This window comes from Pleurodeles waltl, chromosome 5 (genome assembly GCF_031143425.1).
Source record: "Pleurodeles waltl isolate 20211129_DDA chromosome 5, aPleWal1.hap1.20221129, whole genome shotgun sequence".
NCBI classification, from domain to species: Eukaryota; Metazoa; Chordata; class Amphibia; order Caudata; family Salamandridae; genus Pleurodeles; species Pleurodeles waltl.
The window spans coordinates 424,899,196-424,915,403 of record NC_090444.1 but is presented as its reverse complement, the minus strand read 5'-3'; the positions used below and the strand labels follow the sequence as shown (position 1 = coordinate 424,915,403).

At 44.8% G+C, this 16,208-nt stretch overlaps 1 protein-coding gene across 2 annotated transcripts in view; it reads left to right on the top strand.

Moving 5' to 3' along the window:
- Positions 1-617: 617 nt before the first annotated feature.
- The window catches only part of EML6 (EMAP like 6), an 854,573-nt gene continuing 838,982 nt past the window's right edge, over positions 618-16,208 (top strand). The window contains exon 1 of one of the 2 annotated variants that reach the window (XM_069234186.1): positions 618-1,272. In XM_069234186.1, the coding sequence (XP_069090287.1) occupies positions 1,076-1,272 (197 nt within the window). In that variant the 5' untranslated portion in view covers positions 618-1,075. The remainder of the gene's footprint in view (positions 1,273-16,208) is intronic. The other variant, XM_069234187.1, reaches the window with a different exon arrangement.

Sequence of the window (16,208 nt, the reverse complement as noted above, 5' to 3'; positions counted from 1 at the left end):
TAGTGTTAAGCCTATAAGCCGCACAAAAAAATAATGTGTGTAAATCAGGCTTCAGTGTACATTTTTCATTTCAAACACCTCACAAGTAAAGTGCCTTGGTTTGTTATGATCCTATTCAAATCGTTATTTTCATCACACTTAAAAAAAACACAGTGCCTCATTTGTACTATCCTTAATGCGGGTGTACATAAATGTAAATAGTCAAATTACAAGTATTTAAACTGTGCAATATATTAGAAAACATTTGACATGGTATAGTTTTTCCTTTTACTCACTCACCCTGTGCCCCAGTAAGCTGGTTCGCGTTAGAAGGGTACTTAACTATGCAGTCAAAAGAAAGTAAACGCCAATCTCCCTGTTAATAAATCAGCAATTTGTCAGAGGACATTGTTTGATATTTGACCAGTCTTCAACCTCAGCAAATATGACAAGGTAAAATAAAATGCAAAGCCCTTTAAATAGCTCATTCTCACTTCTGAACACTGGCATTGGTATTTTGTCGGTGCTGCAGAACCTCCCGCTAATTGTTCCAATAGAATCCTGTCTGTAGCCTCCATGGAAGCCACACTGGGACACTCCCCCTCTGTGGCAGGAGGGTGTGTGCCTCGAGCGCATCTGTGCACCCGCCACCTGTGCGCTTTCCCCGCCACGCGCACGGGCAGCCAGCCGCCCCACCCCACTTAGCCAGCACCGGAGGCGCAGGGAGCCCGAGATCAGACCTGGACTGACGTGCTCGTCACGTGACGTTGCGTCGTTGCTAAGGACTCCGATTGGGTCGTTCCCTCCGGTGGGTACTGGACGCTGCCCTGGTGGCTCTTGGATGCCCGAGTGTCTGTAGCCCCTGCTTCCATCGGGGGTAAATGCCACAGGGCAGGGTCGGGGCTCCGTGGCGGGCACAAGGCAGGCTCGCAGTGTAGCCGCTCAAGGGCTGTGCATGCCCAGCATCAGTTCTCTGCTGCCGCTGTGTCTCTCTGCAGAGGATTATGGTGGAGGAGGAGAGGGAGCTGCTGCCCGTCGGATGCCCGCGGAGCTGTCCGTGAATTAACCCCTTGTGCGTGCGTGAGTGAGGGCGTCCATGGCAGACCGCACGGCCCCGCCGTCCCAGCTCCGCCTGGAGTGGGTGTACGGCTACCGGGGCCACCAGTGCCGCAACAACCTCTACTACACAGCGGCCAAGGAGCTCGTCTACTTCGTGGCTGGCGTTGGGGTTGTCTACAACACCAGGGAGCACAGCCAGAGATTTTTCCAGGGCCACAGCGACGACATCATCAGGTGAGGAATGGGGGAGGCTCGTGTGGGCAACAGAGGCAGTGTGGGCATCTTTCACCAGAGACTGCCAACTGCGCTCACGAGTACAGATAATACTTACAATTACCGAAGAATTCTCACTGGCTCTGGCACCGGTGTTAGCAGTGGAGACTACCAGAGAGCTCCAGTCATTACACTTAGTAGAGGCTTAGCTACTACTGGTGAAGAAGGTTCAGTTGCACCGGGGCCCAGAGCTTTAAGAAGCCCTTTGAACTATGATGATTGCTACATTTTACTAACCAAATAGCCATTTTAAACTCTGATAATTCCTACATTTTCTACCCCAATAGCTATTTTCCGTTTTTGAACCAGTGACCAGGGCCCATGGCATCCTTGCTATGCCACTGACACAGTGCCCGGGTTACTAATGAGAATGGCCCTACATCTTGACAGCAGTGTGCTCAGCGAGGAAACGTTGCCTTGCTTACTGGAGCTGTTAAGAGCGTGCACTGTAGGGAAGGCGCCTTCTACTCCCGAGTACATTAGCAGTGTGCACAGCAAGGAAGGGATCTTCTTGCCAGACGGTCTGTTTCCAGTGTGCACTGCCAGAGATGGATATGGTGAGAGAAATGTGCACTGCCAGGCACAGACTCTCATGACTGTGGTGGGAGCAGTGTGTGTGCACTCCCAGAGAGGGATCTTCTCCCCCAGAATGTCTTGTTTAACTATCGTGCACTGCCAGGCAGATATTTCATTATTTTCATCACTTTATAATGAGAGCAGTGTGCACTAGCAGAGAGGAATCTTCTTCCCCGGATGTCTTGTGTAACAGTGTGCACTGCCAGGCAGAGATTCTCATGACTCTAGGGTGAGAGCAGTGTGCACTAGCAGAGAGGAATCTTCTGCCTCGAAGCTCTTGAATTACAGCGTGCACTTCAGGTAGAGATTTTCACGACTCTGTGGTAAGAGCGGTGTGTGTGCGCACCGCCAGAGAGGGATCTTCTGCTCCGAAGTCTTGTGGTACCAATGTGCACTGCCAGACAGATTTTTTTCATGGTTATATGCTGAGAGCAGTGTGCAGTATCAGAGAGAGATTTTCTGTCGCGAAGGCATTGCGGTACCTTTCTTCACTGCCGAGCAGATATTTTCGTGATTGTATGGTGAGAGGTGTGTGTGTGTCCACGTTTTAAAATATATGATGGGGCTGGGGCACCTGCTGTGGAGGGCTTTGTGTGTCCCGCAAATCTCAGGGAATACTAATAATGGTAAAATAACGCTGGTGGTTAATGCACTTGCTGGAGAGCGCCGTGTTTTGCCTAATCACAGTTTTGACTCACAAAGACACATAGAGGATTAATGCATCTCTTACAAAGCATTTCCTGTAACATGCAGATGACAGATTTATATTTTATGCAGATAGGTACGTGGGTTACTGATTTGACACAGAGATCCTTGTATTACTTGCAGTTCTTAAATTGTAGTCCTTCTAATAATAGCACAGTGAGCTATAAAACAAGATCAGGTACCTGCATGCAAAATGCAAGGCATGAGTTTAGAACTTTAGGTTTTCCTCAATCTGTTGTTATTATAAAGCTGTTAAAAAAGGTTTCTTTGGGTAGTAATGAAGTCTTAATAGCACAGACAACCACAAGCACTGTTGCATTTTCATTCCAGATTTTGTGTTTCTCCTGGCTCTGCGCTCATCGTATAATCTCTACTAGTAAAACCAGTGTGACTCCTACAGCTTGAAACCCTCATTGTCTTATGTAACATCCTATACTTTGACTTATCCACTTCTGTGATTTATTGTAAATCTAAAATATATGCGTGTGATATAAAGTGCTCCAACACCCTATATTAGAATGAGTAGCACTATAAAAAAAATTAAATACTAAACTAGTAACAGCTATTTAAATTATTAATCACGTAAATGCTTGCACAGACTGATACATCTGACATTCTTATGGTGCATATTCAGGATTGTACAAAGTCAAAGTTTGCCTACGAATTGTAGTTTCTCTTAAATTCACTAGAAATGATAACAGGATGTCTGCCTTTGTTTATCGTTCATTGCTTTGGGGTGTAGGTGTTAGGCTGTAGATAGCTCCCAGTCAGGATCATACTCAAAGAAAAGGAGAGCTGTTGGGCCTTTAAATTTCAGCCTTATTTTGGGCCCAGCTGAAATCTAAAATAAGAATGCACCCTCACTGCTTGCGTGTTGTTGCTCCAACCAGAAAACAGACAATGTGTGCAAGTGCTGCTGACTTGTGTCCTGGTGTTGGAAAATTACAATGGTACAAGTTCAGCATATTTCTCTCGTACCTGATGGATACCGAACCAACGCTATAAAAGCTGTCAGATCCAGGATCCGGCTGGATCCTCCTTCATTCCATCAGTGCTTTATGGTGAGAGTTACTGTAGTTATTGCTGGCACAGGGCATATACACCAACCTGAAGTAAAAGGATGGGACCTTGCACACCATAAAACTTCAGCAAGCAGATCTTGTTTCAAGACTGGTGTTTTCCATAGTTGTCATGTACATTATTGCCTGTGTAAAGAATGGCCCTGGAAGTCGGGGTGCTGTACCACCCCCCAAAATAACCATACTGGAGTTTAGACGGTAAATGAGCAATTCCTTTTGCATGCCTTTTACATTTTGTAATTATCTTGTCACATTTGCTGTTTTTTTCACAGACAGTGGTCAAATGTCAGGGTATGTCTTCTGGCAAATTGCTGCTTATTGTTTTAACAAGGAGATTGGTGTTTATTTTTCTTTCGCTGACTGGAAAGTTTGATGAGTTTCTAAAGTGAACTGTCTGATAATCTGTCCGGGATGAAGGGAATTTAGAAAGAAAGCCTGTAGGTTATCACTTTTTTTCTAACACACAGGAAAAAAGGCCAATACCTGTAAATAAGCTGTACATACATCTCAAAATATATCAGTATTTAGGAAGGGAAAAAACGAAGCACTTTTATGTAATTCCTAAATGCAATGGAAACAAAGATTTTAATGGATCACAACATATCAAGATACTTTACTTGCCAGTGTGACAATGATAAATGTATTTGCTGAAACTCGATTTCCACACATTATCATTTGTGCATTGTGTAATTTATCAGTAAAATGGCAGGTCAGTATGAAATGTGTGGCCATTTGAATGGAAAATGTGTGCCTGTAAATGACAGTGCGCCTTCACACCATGGTTTAGTGATATATTTGCGACAGTGTGCTCCAAGCTGCAGCACCGGCTATATGCCATACCCTTACCACTCTTCTGCCGAATGGGCGTGACTCATTTGCTGCACTTGTTCCTTGTGTGAGGCTGTGATTTTATTTTACAATCCCTGTGTCTTCTGTGAGCTAATATTGATGGCAGCAGCATCTCCACTCAGAAAACTGTTCCAGCACCACAGTGTATGGCTGGGTAAACCCACGAGGGCCGCGTGAAAGAAGACTGGCACCTGCTGTTCAGCAGATAAAGGGCTAAGCTGCCTCGAGCACGAACGTGATACTTCCGCTCCGTGCCACCGAGGCCCAGTCCGAGTTCCGCCCCCGCCGCCTTTATCCGTTGATAAACAGAGGGAGCTGCCCTACGTTGTCCCCGTAACGGGGCCGTATCCTCTGAGAGAGCTGCAGGGACCCAGTCAGTGTGTAAACGCCGAGAGCCATCTTTTTTACCCGCTCCTTTACAGCTATTGCCATTCATCGAACCGTTTTCATTTTTGCCAGATATTTGTAGGGTAAAAACACAAAAAGATATAAGTATTTATAGTTCGCATCTTATTTCGACAACTATAGAATATTACTGTTATGTGTTTTTTTGTAAAGCGCAAGGTCTTCTTGGCACTACTGCCTATTGGAAGAGTGTAGTATATGTACCCACAAAGCGCCAACCAGATAAGTGCCAAGAGAACACCTGTACAGTCATTGGGTTGCTAGTGACAGTATAGCTTGCATCAACAGAGGGTTTACGCATTTAAACTGAACAATGAAGTTACAATTCACAGGACGTTCAACCGGAAATGTTAGGCAAATGGAACATACGCGAGGTGCCCAAAATCACACACTCCAAGTCCAACGCAGGAGCCACAATCCTGGTTGTGGGCCCAAATGCAAGCGAGCAGTTTGTCCCACATTTCTAGTTTGATGGTTAAAAAACATCCACTGATTTGGGAATTGGGCTCATCAGAGCCTTGGGTCCCGGTGCCGCTGCGCCTGCTGTACCATTGAAAGCTAGGCCCCTGTAGATCACTCGTCCTCCACTTCTTACGGGTGGGTCTACGGCTGAATGTTTGTGCCACACTGAGTGCTTTTGTGCCCTTGCTCGTGTTCACATGTCGTCTCTTGATGTTCTTCCACCTCCCCTTCCTTACACCTCTATAGCCTTCCATAGTCCTATTGCCCTTGCCTCGAGGGCCCGTCGGTGTGCCACTCGGGACGCCCCAGGACTGTACCTTAGTCCCAGTATCCTCATTGCATATCTCGGATACGAACTAGTTAACTGCAGCCTGCCTGGGAGTGCAGCCCTTAATTCAATTCATGTTGATGCAGTTACTTGGATGAACGGCAATGCACGCACCGTAGCAATATATCTGTAATGTCAACCACAGATTTTATATGTCTTGTGACATTTATTAAAAGATGCTGCTTTCCTGCTACTAGCATTGTTTTAAAACACAAGCAATGAGCTAAAGTATTTGGTGTAGTATTTATCGTCTTAAAGTCAACATTTATGTAAAATGTAACTAAATGTCTGTGCAGCAGATGGTCATGCGCAGAAGAAATGTGTATGAAAAATGTGTATGTTTGCTAAATTGTTATTGATGACGATACGAGTTTATCATTTCATACAGACTATGAATTTAAATAATGTCGTAGGTGTCCGACCTCGGTGTTTTCCGACAACGGCCCCATGAGCTCTGTGCTGGATTACACCTGAAATGTGTTCCCTAGAGAGGTTTAGATCAGTGGTTCTTAAATTTTTGACTTGTGTGGACCTACACTGAATCATTATTAGAATCCATGACCCCCCACTAAATTAATATTAGAAGCTGGGGACCCCGGCCTAAGCAATTTCTATTATCTGGACTGCCAAACAATACTCAAAAATACGAAAACAATCATACACCAAACAAATGCTCAAATATTTTTTAAAAATTGTGTAATTCACAATCAAATATACTTTTTCACATTATCAATGTTGCTTCCTTATTTGCATATACTTTATTAATTTTAATTGATAAGTTTAATATTAAATTTTGTAAAACAGTTGCAGACCCCCGGAGTGGGTAGGTCTCAAAGACTTCCAGGAGTCTACAGACTACAGGGGAACAATTACTGGTTTAGATGGCTGTAGCTTGGGGTACGGAGCCTCAAGCATGTTGTGTTAACACCTGTAATAGAATGAGGGTCATTGGTCAGATTTCAGAACTGCCACTCAAATCTAAGTGCCTCATTTAGAGTTCAGAGAATACTGATAATACTCCAGTTTCTGTACGAAACTAAATAGTCACATGACAGTATATTGAGGGAAACGTCTTAAAAAAACGCGTCCTCAACAACGCAGACGTTTCCTACACAAGCGGAACAATGCTTGCCTGAACGACAACTGCTTCTTCTCTTCCTTAACTATGCATGTGCAAAACCATGCAGAGAAAAGGCAGAGAGCTGTCTAGTGGATCGAGAGAGGATGCAGTGAGGTAAGTGGGGCTGAGGCATGGTACGACGGGAGTAGTTTTTAGCGGTGCAGTGGATTTAGGGCTCAGGGTGGGTGGGGGTGGTCAGGGTAGTTTATTTGTTAGAAACGGGAGTTGAGGGGGTCAGGGTAGTTTATTTTTTAGGGCGTAGGTTGGGTGAGGGTAAAGGTAGTTTACTTAGGGGTGGGGGAGGTTTTAGGGGTCAGAGCGGGTGGGGGGTGTCGGGTAGTTTATCTTCTAGGGGAAGGGGTGGGAAGTTGGGGTCGTTTTCTTTAGGGCTTAGGGTGGGTGGGGTCTGGGTAGTTTAGTTATTAGGAGTGGGGGAAGGTTTTAGAGCTCAGGGCAGGTGAAGGTGTTGTGGTAGTTTAGTTTTTAGGGGCAGGGGTGGGGTGTCAGGGTTGATTTTTTTTTTTTTTTCCGGGCTTCGGGTGGGTGGGGGCAGTTGGGGTAGTGTAGTTATTAAGGGTGGGGGAAGGTTTTAGGGCTCATGGTGGGAGGGGTGTTTCTGGGTAGTTTACTTATTAGGTGTTTGGGTAGTTTTGGGCCTCAGGGAGGGTGGGGAGGTTGGGGTAGTGTTTTAGGTTAAAAGAGGGCGTTGTATGATACAACCACACATGCCGTTTCCACATATGCCTTTACTAAGCATGCTTTTACAATGAAATTAGTTGTAAAGGCATGCGTGGAAAAGATGTGGTTGTGGTTCTGACCACGTTGTTAAGGCTTGCATGGTTCCGTCATGCGTGCTTGTGTCATACAACCCTTTACTGAGGTTGGTAATATCCATAATATTGTACCTACTTCTGAACCTAACTGCTACTATCGAAGGCTAAGTTGAAGTGTCCTACTTTGCATTTAGAGTTCCCTCGAGAACTTAGAGGATTCTCAGTGTCCTCTAAACTCTAAATGAGGGCCACAATTTTTATCTGCATTTGTACACTGACTCTGCATGTCTTTGGATAGCTACATGGTTTTGCAACAGAACTGGAACCTGGATGTTATACAAAGCTGTGAACTTTGTAAATTGGGGGATATGGGTTTCAACTTCGTATGCTCTCTGCAAGTGGCAAGTTTGAATTGCGGTGCATTGCCTATTTACAAGATGTATCTAAAATGTATAATTCAGCTCAGTAATAGTAACATCTGGTATTTGCAGTGCCACAAAACTGTTATGGCAACTTCTCGTGGTGTGAGTGTGAGTGCCATGGAAGCAAAAATAAATGTGGTCGCGTAAACCTTATTTATTTATTGTTTTATATTAGTAGTGTCCCCAGTAAACGTTACAAGGACACTAAAAAAGAAAATAAATATTAGTAAAAACTTAATTTACTACATTAAAAACTGAACCTAAGAAATTCGTAAGATGCTGGTAGAACACATAATAAAAGATTATTCTAGAAAGAGAATTAGTACCTTATTAAGTTCCACTCCTTGATAAATTACTTTTAGTTCCAGTTACTAAAATTATATAAAACCTACTAGTCTATGTTGTTATTACATCTTAAGAAATGAGCCAAGAAATGTTGCCTTATGATAGTAATATTCAGAGTAGGTGGATTTAAAAGGAGATGTATTACTTCCTCGTTTGTTTCTACAGGAACGTTGGGAAAATAGGTCTAAAACATTTTATTTGTAAATGCAGCAAGGTGGAACAAAAAAAAATAACACATGAATCATGTCCTGCATCGTAACTCTGCAAAATTGACAAACAGGATGGTAGCTGATCCCACCTCTTTTAGTCTGTACATTTTCTGCAGCAGGGATTTGACCATACTTAAATCATATCAAAAGTGTGCGGACAGATGGGCGATAAACCATGCATGTTATTTGAATAAGTGTCATAAACATTCACACATGTATTTCTACAATGCAAAGGTCAAATTCCATTTACTTATCTTTGAACAGCCTAACTAATGAGGGGAAAGTAGACTAAATCACTGCTTACCCCATCATATTCCATTTTACAATCACCCTGCAAAGGAAAATGACCAGCTCCCTAATTCCAAGGCCTAATCTTTAAAGTTTTATTTTGCTACATAGATGTAACCTCGTGTGCACCAGTTCAATTTATATACTTTCGTTTTTAATTTCTACATGTGGAAACGAGCATAACATGAACCATAAATGCAACTCCACAGGGAGTAGTAATGTATTTACTACCAGAGGCATTAGACATACTCAGGGCTCCTCATGACGTTCCCACACTCCACCATAGTAATAAGTACACATTGCACTCAGCACGCGTGTGTATATATATATATATATATATATATATATATATATATATATATATATATATACACTATTTAAAAACACAATACATACACAACTATATGATGTATTTGGAAAAAACCTTTTAGTAAAACTACATTTAGTGCAAGTGGAAATACTTAAAAAGGTAGTGGGAAAAGTAATGAAATACAACAGTTAAAATATAGTTTGTTTTAAAAAAAACATTTTTTTGTTATTTTAATTTTAGTCATTATGAAGCATTGGCAAAGCAGGACTGGCTAGTTGTCACCAAATTTCCTCTGAATTTCGATCAGATATTATTTGATAAACTAAATATATGAATCGTTTAATAACAAGAAATTAAGGACGCAAGAGTCACAAACGATAACATTCTGTCAACCATCATCGGAATGCCTTCTCATTTGCAATAACTAGGTATCTGACTTAGCAATATTATGCAGAAGAGAATGATCTTGTGCTATTTCAAAATCACTACCATAAATGTCTTTCAAAGTGTTCCAGTAAAGTTGGACCATTGAGCCTGACCATGGTATAGAAAGAATATTGCAGTCCTGCTGCTTGTACCTCCAGTAAGCAGGTGAGTAGCGCGCTTTATAAATGTTAATGATTTGATTTGATTTGAGTAAGGGTATATAGTGTTGAGTCCCACCATCCACAGACGTGGAGACCAGAGCCACACATGTAGCAACTTGAACTAGGTGAACTTCAGACGAGTTTCCCCCATACCCTTGTCATGTTGCTCAAGTAAGTTGGGACAATCATTAGCCAAGTATTTGACGTCCAGGTGATTCTACCATTGATGCTGCAGGAATCTCTTGGTGGTTTAGTAAAGCATTTCTGTACATCCATACAGTCCAGAACCTATCCCCCCGAAAGGAGCTCTATTTCCCAATACACTCCTTTTTCTCATAAAAGGCGCAGGGCATGGGTCCCTGTCCAAACACTCCTGAAGCAATATGATATCTGTATACATTTCACTCCAAATTACTTCAAAGATCCTCAAAAGTATTCATTCTTAGTAAATCCTGCTAGTTCCTATTCATTTGAGGCCATTTGAAGCAACTGAAAGATCTTGCAAATCATGAGTGGAGTACATGGGCACCAGATCTGTAGTTTTGTTAGTCTAACATGTATTTATGTTTACTTTTAATATGTGCTAAAATTACAGTTGAATGCCACCATGCTTGCTTTTTCTGCCACAGACATTTTACATTAGCGTCTCATAACGTGTCCCCTGCTGGATAGGATCTTGATCAGCCTCCACCAATCTATTACATTCGTCTACATAGTCGCAGAAACCACCAGATCAAATGCTCTGTCTTCACATAGAGCAGAACAATGGCATATTGCATTTAATACACAAAAGTACACAACTGTTATTTCTAACACCCTTTTTCTGGCTTGGCCTGTTTCCTTCCGTACTCTTCTTCCCCTACCCCCAATCATATAGCTCTGCGTTTTCTGCCTGTTTCACTTTACGACGCAAAGCTGTTGGATGTAATTTTTCAGAGCATGACTCGCATGATGTCTGACTGAGCCCAAAAGTATACTTCGTTGTGTGAAACTAAGTGTGTTCCTCAAGGGGCCATCTTGAATAGTGATACTGTTAGACCTAGGTGCTGTGCGCAGGCACCCTTAGGCAGCCAATCACTCTTAAATCTCTCAGCATCTGCACTTAAATCACTGATCACACACATGCCCTTCCCTCATTGGCATTTTAGTTATGTTTTTCTTTTGATTTCAAGCCTCAACTTTCACCAGAACATTAAAATAGGTAGAACTGGTGCTCTCCTGAGCGTGTAATCTTCAAATTATTTTGTTCTCCCTGTTTGGCACCTTAGAAGCCAGAGAGTGTGAAGCAGACCAGGAAAGGCAGCAGAATAGTCCAGCTCTGTAAAATATACCTTAATGAAACATCTTTGGGTGAAGAGCACTTGAAAGGAATTCACTGCCCTTCTGGCACACTACTTAAGTGACCTGCTCACTGTAAGACGCGAGTGGGTTGACTCCAAGTGTGAAGCGCATTAGTGCTGTTCAGTGATGCAGTTCCTGTCAACAGTAGGGTGCAGTGAATGGCACCCTCGTCTGTCGCAGTGTTCTCCAGTGCTGGATCGTGTAATAATAATAACAGCAACTTGTTTTTTTTGTAAAGCGTTTCATACTATACTTCTCAGGGCTGTAAATACTTTAGCCCAATTAAATGGCACCCAATTTACTGACCTGGGAATGTGAAAAAGGCTGAGACTGCCCTGCTTGGATTCGAATTCAGGACCTTAACATCACCACATTTATCAGAAATGAGGGTTTAACGCCCTCTGGTTCATGCCTATGGAAAGAATTGTCCACTTTATTTTGAAAGGCGATGACCCCTGACGCAGAAGGCAAAGGAGGAGCATAGACACAGCCAGTGGGAGAACGCACAAGAAACCAAAGAGAAGGGTTTTGGTTCACAGACCGAAAAACAGAGAACCAAAAGTGGATATTGGACAGCGAGGCCCACCAGTGAGGAGATGCATGCAAATAGTAGGACGGAAGAAGTGGACAACAGGGGTATAGTATCAGCATTTCTTCAAGTAGGAATAATTGAACTATTTTCTTTGATTAGCCCTGCGATGTAGAAATGTCCTCAGGGATTGTTCTAGGCCCACGTAGTACTAGGCATCCACAGTAGGTGCACCTGGAAGTTGACACCAGATACCCACTACAAGTGGCAAAATCCTGCGCCCTATGGAGCATATCCAATTAGGTGAAGAGGCTGCTGCATCTGACATTTCCGGTGCGGCGGTCCAACTGGTGCCTCGTGCACCACCCCTGGACAGCACGTCTGGGATAGCTGCCTTGTCACTTCTACTGAGGTACCAGCTTCTGCAGATAGTGTGTTGGTAGTAATTGAAATACTTCTGCAGCTCTGGCGCATCAATAGGGTAACTTAAGGCAGCATGAAAATGGTCAGTCTGAACCTGTTTTATGTGCACTCACACTTTGTGTAATCTTACTCCACCAGTACCTAGTACTGTGATGGCACAAAGTAGTGAACAGGTATTTCTTACAAATGGCATCTTGGTCTCTGCATTTTTTTACATTTGTGCACTTTCCTTATAAAGCATTAGGCCTGTGATGGCTCTGCAAATCAAGTAGAGAAAAAGGATATAAAATACGCATTGGCAATTAGTGATAAAAGATTATTTTCAAACCGTATGTTTTAGAAATTGACTCTTTCCATTTATGAGACATATAAAATCGTTCAACTGTTCTAGAGCTGGTATGTTCATTTGAGTTGTTTTATGTACTGCAGTTATACAACAACCTTTGTATTTTTTCCTGTATAAATGTGGATTTCTGTTTATGACACGTTCGCTCTCTTGTGGAATATTCTTAGCACAAGAATAAGCCTCAGAAGGACCTGAGAGATCCTCTCGATTTTTTTTATTGCATTGATTTGGCTAACACCACCCCTCCCACGCCCTGCTCTCTGTAACATTAAAACACCGCTTCAAGCAACTACTATTGACACCTCTCAACCCCTCCTTCACCGTGCACTGTCTGTTATTTCAAAATTACTTTCTGTAAAGCAGAGAAAAGATTCATGTCCTCATTACGAGTCTGCGTTCCTAGGACTGACAGACTAGCAGTGGCGGTCAGGTCCGGCCTCCACATAATGACCGTGGCGAACGCGCCACGGTCGAATCGCTGGCACCACCACTTTTTCGCCAGCTGATGGCCTCGCGGTGCCAGCGGTCTCAATCTGCCAGGGCAGCGCTGCCCTGGGGGCTACGAATGCCCTATCCGCTGGCTTTTACGTGGCGGTTGCACTGCCATGTAAAAGCTGGCAGAGAAGGGGCGCAGGGGCCCCTTGAGGGCCCTTGACTGTCCATGCAGTTGGCATGGGCAGTGCTGGGACCCCCATGGCCAGCCCGTCACGCTTTTCACTGTCTGCTTAGCAGACAGTGAAAAGCGTGACGGGTGCTGCCGCACCTGACGCACCGCAACATTGCCGCAGGCTCTGCTATGAGACGGCGTCAATGTTGTGGGTTGCTTCCCACTGGGCCTGCGGGCCAAAACTCTCTTTCTTCCCGCCGACCGAGCCGGAAACTCGTAATAGCTTGCTGCTCCGCCATGGGGGATTCTGACACCCCCTACCGCCATCCTGTTCCTGGCGGTTCGCCCGCCAGGAACAGGATGGCGGTAGGGGGTGCCGCGGGGCCCCTGGGGGCCCCTGCCGTGCCCATGCCAATGGCATGGGCACGGCAGGGGGCCCCGTAAGAGGGCCCCGAAAAGTATTTCAGTGTCTGCTAAGCAGACACTGAAATACGCGACGGGTGCAACTGCACCCGTCGCACCCCTGCAACTACGCCGGCTCAATTCTGAGCCGGCGTCCTCGTTGCAGGGGCATTTCCTCTGGGCCGGCGGGCGCTCTTTTGGAGAGCGCCCGCCGGCCCAGAGGAAATGTCTGAATGGCCGCCGCGGTCTTTTGACCGCGGTGCGGTCATTCAGCGGCGGTACCCTGGCGGACGGCCTCCGCCGTCCGCCAGGGTCAGAATGAGGCCCTTAATGCTCTACTTTTGAAAAACATATTTTGAACTTGTTTAGATTTGGGTTTTTTCTGGTTTCTAAACCTCACTCTTTTTTGGGAGATCAAGTTAGATGTGCATCCTCTGTTTGTATTTTTTTGTTACTTTGCTAATAAATACTATTATTTGTAGTTGATTTGTCCCTTTTCTGTACTCTCTGATTTGCTTTTTTTCCCCGCAAACTGTGGCGAACACTGTTTTCCCTTGGTATGTTAAATTTGCATATATACGTTTATTTTAAGTATGGCATAGTTTTTTGCATGAGTACTTTAAGGGCCTGTTCTGTAGGTTGGGACAGTTTCACTGTTGACCTGGCCCTTTTTGCAGGGTCATCCCCAAACTTTGTGCCTCCTTCCTCCTATTTTTTCTGACCAGTTTTTTGTTTGCTTTAGGACTCTGGGCACTTTACCACTGCTAACCAGTGCTAACGTATATATGCTGCCTGTGTAAATTGTATTGGTGATTGGTTTATCCACGATTGGCATATTTGATTTACTAGTAAGTACCTAGTAAAGTGTACTAGATGTGCCCAGTGCTTGTAAATCAATGCTACCAGTGGGCCTGCAGCACAGATTGTGCCACCCACAGGAGTAGGCCTGTAAACATGTCTCAGACCTGCCATTGCAGTATCTGTGTGTGCAGTTTGGAACTGACAAGTTTGAAACCCACTTGCCAAGCCCAGCCCTTCCTTTCCCTTCCCTTTTTGTACATGTAAGGCACCCCTAAGGTAGGCCCTAGGTAGCCTCGTGGGCAGGGTGTAGTGTATTTAAAAGGTAGGACATGCACTGTTGTGTTTTACATGTCCTGATAGTGAAATACTGCCAAATTCGGTTATACTGCCAAATTCGGTTTTCACTATTGCAAGGCCTACCACCCCCATAGTTTAACATGGGAACTGTCTTTAAATACCTTTTACGGGCAGTTTCCCATTGGGAGCAGATTAAGATGTGGAGTTTGGGGTCTTTGAACTCACAATTTAAAAATACATCTTTTGGTACAGTTGGTTTTTAGTTCTTTGAAAATGCCACTTTTAGAAAGTTTGCATTTTCTTGCTCAACCATTCTGTGCTTCTGCCTGCTTGTAGAAGTCACATCTGGGTCAGACTGACAGTTGGGCTGTTTGTGAATTCCCTGTAAACAGTGACACAAAGGAAGCTGAGGTGTGTCCTTCATATCCTGATGAGTCTTCCTGAGCTAGAGTGGGGAGGGAGGAGCTGACACTTGCACCTGAAAGGGCTGTGCCTGTCCTCACACAATGCAATCTCCAACCTCCTCGAGTGTGTCTGGGGCCAGGCCTGGGCAAGGCAGGATCTTGTGAACAACAGAGACTTTCCTTTGATGTTTGTCTACTTCAAAGGCAGAAATGAGTATAAGTAGTGGACCCAGAACCCCAGACTTTTAGAACACTTCTGGATCAATAGGAACCTCAGCCAAGGAGAAGAACTGAAGGAGGAGTACTGCCCCCTTGCTGTGTGTGTGCTTTACTGGGTTGGCCTGAAGTTGTTGCTTCTGTCTTAAAGAGGACAAAGAGTGGACTTTGCTGTGTATCCTGCTTGTGAAGTTTCTCCAAGGGCTTGAAGTACAGCTTGCCTCCTGTTGGAAGTCTCAGAGATATGACTTCAGGTTCATCTGCCTACAGCACTTGGAACTGTGTGTTTTGTGCTGCAACAGAAGAACAACCACCACGACGCCATCAACAACGCGCTGCCTGCACCATGACCTGGCGCTATTGCACGGAGCCATGCCCCGCTTTGCACCGCAACCCTGGTCTCACCAACACCGTAACCTGACGCTGTCAACGAAGCGCTGCTTGCACCATGACCTGTGGGCCCGCATCGCCTCGCTCACACTGCAGTCTTGGTATCCCCTATGACACCGCTCTACACTGACACCGACACTGCTGCCTGCACCGTGGCCTGAGGACACAGCTCGTGAGGTACACGAAACACCGTCCTATCCCGCACCACAACCCCGCCCACCGACGCCAGCGCCATCGACTCCAGCATCATCAACAGATGCACTGTGGCCCGTGGGCACCACACACAGCCTGCCCCATGTCGTACTGCTGCCTTGGGCCTACCAACAACACGCTTCAGCAAAGACGACACTGCTGCCTGCATTGTAACCTGTAGGCACCACACGTCGCATCGTCCCGCTTCTCACCACAGCTCGACGCCATCAATGCCAGCACTCCTGACTTTGTTATCAGCCCAGAGTTCAATCAGCAACACATGTGACTTCAGGGGCCTGATCCGACCTCTGAAACTGCCGATGCCTGTGACTCCGCACTCCGGATCTTAACGTGAGGATCAGGATGTCCTACATTTCCAAGGTACTGTTTGCGGAACTCCCTGACACCGTAGCTGGCCTTTGAGCCGGCAGTTGGCCTGAGCTGTTGTATTTGTTGCCCACAATGCTGTGATAGCCCTGAATGGCGCTATC